At 53.9% G+C, this 3,119-nt stretch overlaps 1 protein-coding gene across 1 annotated transcript in view; it reads right to left on the reverse strand.

Moving 5' to 3' along the window:
* Positions 1 to 1,624: 1,624 nt before the first annotated feature.
* Positions 1,625 to 3,119, reverse strand: part of Stx1a (syntaxin 1A) — a 27,674-nt gene continuing 26,179 nt past the window's right edge. Inside the window, exon 10 of the mRNA XM_005344642.1 lies at positions 1,625 to 2,906. Within this exon, the coding sequence (XP_005344699.1) occupies positions 2,829 to 2,906 (78 nt within the window). The 3' untranslated portion in view covers positions 1,625 to 2,828. The remainder of the gene's footprint in view (positions 2,907 to 3,119) is intronic.

The following is a 3,119-nucleotide window of genomic DNA, read 5'->3' on the forward strand; positions in this document are numbered from 1 at the left end:
CCTGCATCCAGTCCTGCAGGCGGCCCTGGCCACCCACACCTGCATCCAGTCCTGCAGGCGGCCCTGGCCACCCACACCTGCATCCAGTCCTGCAGATGGCCCTGGCCACCCACTCTGCTCAGAGGTTGGGAGCTGTCCAATCCAGGACCTGCCTCTGAGGAATTTTCTAGATTGAACTGTTTACCTCAGCAGCTAGCAACATAGTATTTTAGAAAAGTTGCGAATTTCTCAAAATATTTTTTCACTAAAAGTGTTCCAGGGATTTGGGTTTAGCAGCCCAGATCATGTAATTCCAACACCCTCCTTGGAGGCTGAGGCATCAAGATGGAAAGTTCCAGGCCAGTCTGGGCTACACAGCAAAAACCTGTTTTAAAAAGACAAAGTGAAAAAATTTTTCTAAGAATGTTTTATTTTGTCCTAAATACATTAATTTAGTTTCTAAGTAACTGGTGGCTCTATATTAACCTGTGTCTCGGGTTCCTCTGTTAGGGACCACTGCATGGCTCCTAGCCAGGAGCTGGATTTAAAAACCTGGAATGGACAGAAGCTTTCTTCCATCTTGGGAGGGGCACAGATGGGTTCCTTGAATCAGGACTCATTTCTCATGTCAATGCCATGCGAGGTTGGGAATGGGGTTCGGGTACTTGAGGTATCCACTGCCTCGAGTCTCTGCCAAGTCCCTTGTCTCACATGGAAGGTGACCTCAGGCTGTTGGGACAGTAGCAAGTGGTCAGAAGCACAGGTCCTGCTCTAGGTGTGGTGTCTGCCAGGCTAAGGACATTTGATACATATGTATCTCCCTCGGAAGAGGCCACTACACCTAATATGGCACAGCAGGAAGGCATTGAACAGGGAAGGAGAGGAGCCTAAGGGCCTTAACCCCTAGAGTTGCATCTCCCAGGGACCAGATCCGGGACTTAGGCCCTGTGGGTACAGTTCTTGCCATGTGAATGAGGAGTTCAGATTCAGGAACCCAGGTAAAGCCGAATGTAGTAATGCTGATAGTTAGGCAGAAGTTGGTGAAACTCGTGGGTTAGCTATACACAGTGAAGAAAAGATCCTGCTTTGCACAGACAGAAGGTCAGGACCAAAGCCCAAAGTTATCCTCTGATCTCCTCACACATGCACGCACACTCAGGCACCATGCGTACTTTTCCAGAACAGTAAGAGCTACATAGTGAGACTGAGACCCTGTCTTAAACAAAAATAAATATCTGGGAGTTGGAGAGATGGCTTGGCAGTTAAGAGCACTGGTTGTCTGGGCAGAGAAACTGGAATTGGTTCTCAGCACCCATGTGGCAGCTAACAACCATCCATACGTCCAGTTGCAGGGATCCAACCCACTCTTCTGAGCTCTGTTGGCCCCAGGCACACATGCTGGCAAAACATTCATACCTCTGATGGGTGAAGGTGGCTCTCCCCTAGGTAAGGGTGGGGTTCTGGGGTGGTCTCAGAAAAGCCCAGATGTTACCTACTGTCCATTCAGAAGCAGCTGAAGGCCTGCGTATTGCGGGAAACTTGGGAATCCTCCATCTCTGAGCCCCTTCTCCTTCAGTACCCACATGGTTGATCTCGTACCCACTACACTGCAAATGGGGAAAAAAAGTTCCAAGCAGAGGCTCACTACAGATACAAATGTTTATTCTACATAAAAATCTCACAAAATGGGTAGCTGGTTGTACCAAGACCTTTGGTGAAGGGGTGGAGGGAGTGGCCGTGAGAGAAGGCAGCACGGACAGTGGTCACAGTCACTGGGCAGGAGCAAAGCTGAGGGGAGGGGCACACAGACACGGCCCCAACTCCCGCTGCATGCACTCGCATGCATACTCCTTGCCTGTGGACAAGAAAAGGTTCCTGGGGCATGGGATACATTTTTGACTCTGAGAAGCCCCAAGATAGCAGGGGAGGGGAGTGGGGAGCCCCCTCCCCAGCTGGCTGCTGAATACTGCATCCAGTACACCTGACATCACGTGGCACATCAGTGGGAGACACCTGGCTTTTCAGAACATACAGAGAGCAGGGGACCACTGTCCCCAACATGCAACCCTGGCCGCGACTCAACATGCCTGTTAGAGACTGGGCAGAGGCCTGAGGTCTGCTCCACCTCTCAGCTCCAAGCCAGGCTGGAGAGGACACCACCACACTTCTTGCAGAAGTTCACTAGGCTCAGGCCCAGCCCAGGGACACGACTCCCGGGGCTGTGATAAGGGCAGCCGAGGCCAGAGACATTGTCAGCTTTGCCCAAAGTGGGGATGCTGGGTGCTCCTAACACACTGGCAGCCATGACACCCTGAGCCTCCTGGCAGTGGTAAGCTAACAAAGACTTCAGTGTTGGGCTATCCCTTAGGACACCTCTCCCCTAACCTGAAAAGCAGCACCATGTAACCAGCTGGTCCCCACCCTCCAGGTGCCATGGCATGGTGGGGAGAGCTGGAGAAGCCAGAGGGCAGGGGAGGGCAAGGTTGGGGTCCAGAAAGGAGCCCGAGTCCCAGGGGAGGGTGGACCTCAGGCCTGAAGAAAGACGGACCTGGTCAGGGCCCGAGTCTTGCCCACACTGACCTGTCCCCAGCCCCTCTGGCTGTCCCCGATCCTGCTCCCCTCTGCCTCCTGTACAGATACACACTGTCACAAGATCATGCACACGACACGGCTTGGGGCAGGGTGGTAGGAACGGGAGCCTCATGGCAGAGAGGGAGCAGTATGGGATGGGGAGGAAAAGGGTTCCCAGCCAGAAGGCAGGGATGGGGAGGGCAACCCAGCTAGGCGCAGCAGCCAGAGGCCTCCTGGGGGAGACCCGTCCAGAGTGGAGAGGTGGGTGGAGCTGGTGTCTATCCAAAGATGCCCCCGATGGTAGAGGCGATGACGATGCCCAGAATCACACAGCAAATGATGATCATGATCTTCTTCTGCAGGGAGACAAAGGCAGGCCTCAGAAGAGCATGGGGGTACCAGAAAGGGGGAGCCAGAATGAGGGCTCAGACTGGGGCTGAATAACAGAATAATCCCCCAGTGAGGGGCCGGGGATATAGCCAGCCTGGAATCCCCCAGTGAGGGGCCGGGGATATAGCCAGCCTGGAATCCCCCAGTGAGGGGCTGGGGGTATAGCCAGCCTGGAATCC

Source organism: Microtus ochrogaster, chromosome 2 (genome assembly GCF_000317375.1).
Source record: "Microtus ochrogaster isolate Prairie Vole_2 chromosome 2, MicOch1.0, whole genome shotgun sequence".
In the NCBI taxonomy this organism is placed as follows: Eukaryota; Metazoa; Chordata; class Mammalia; order Rodentia; family Cricetidae; genus Microtus; species Microtus ochrogaster.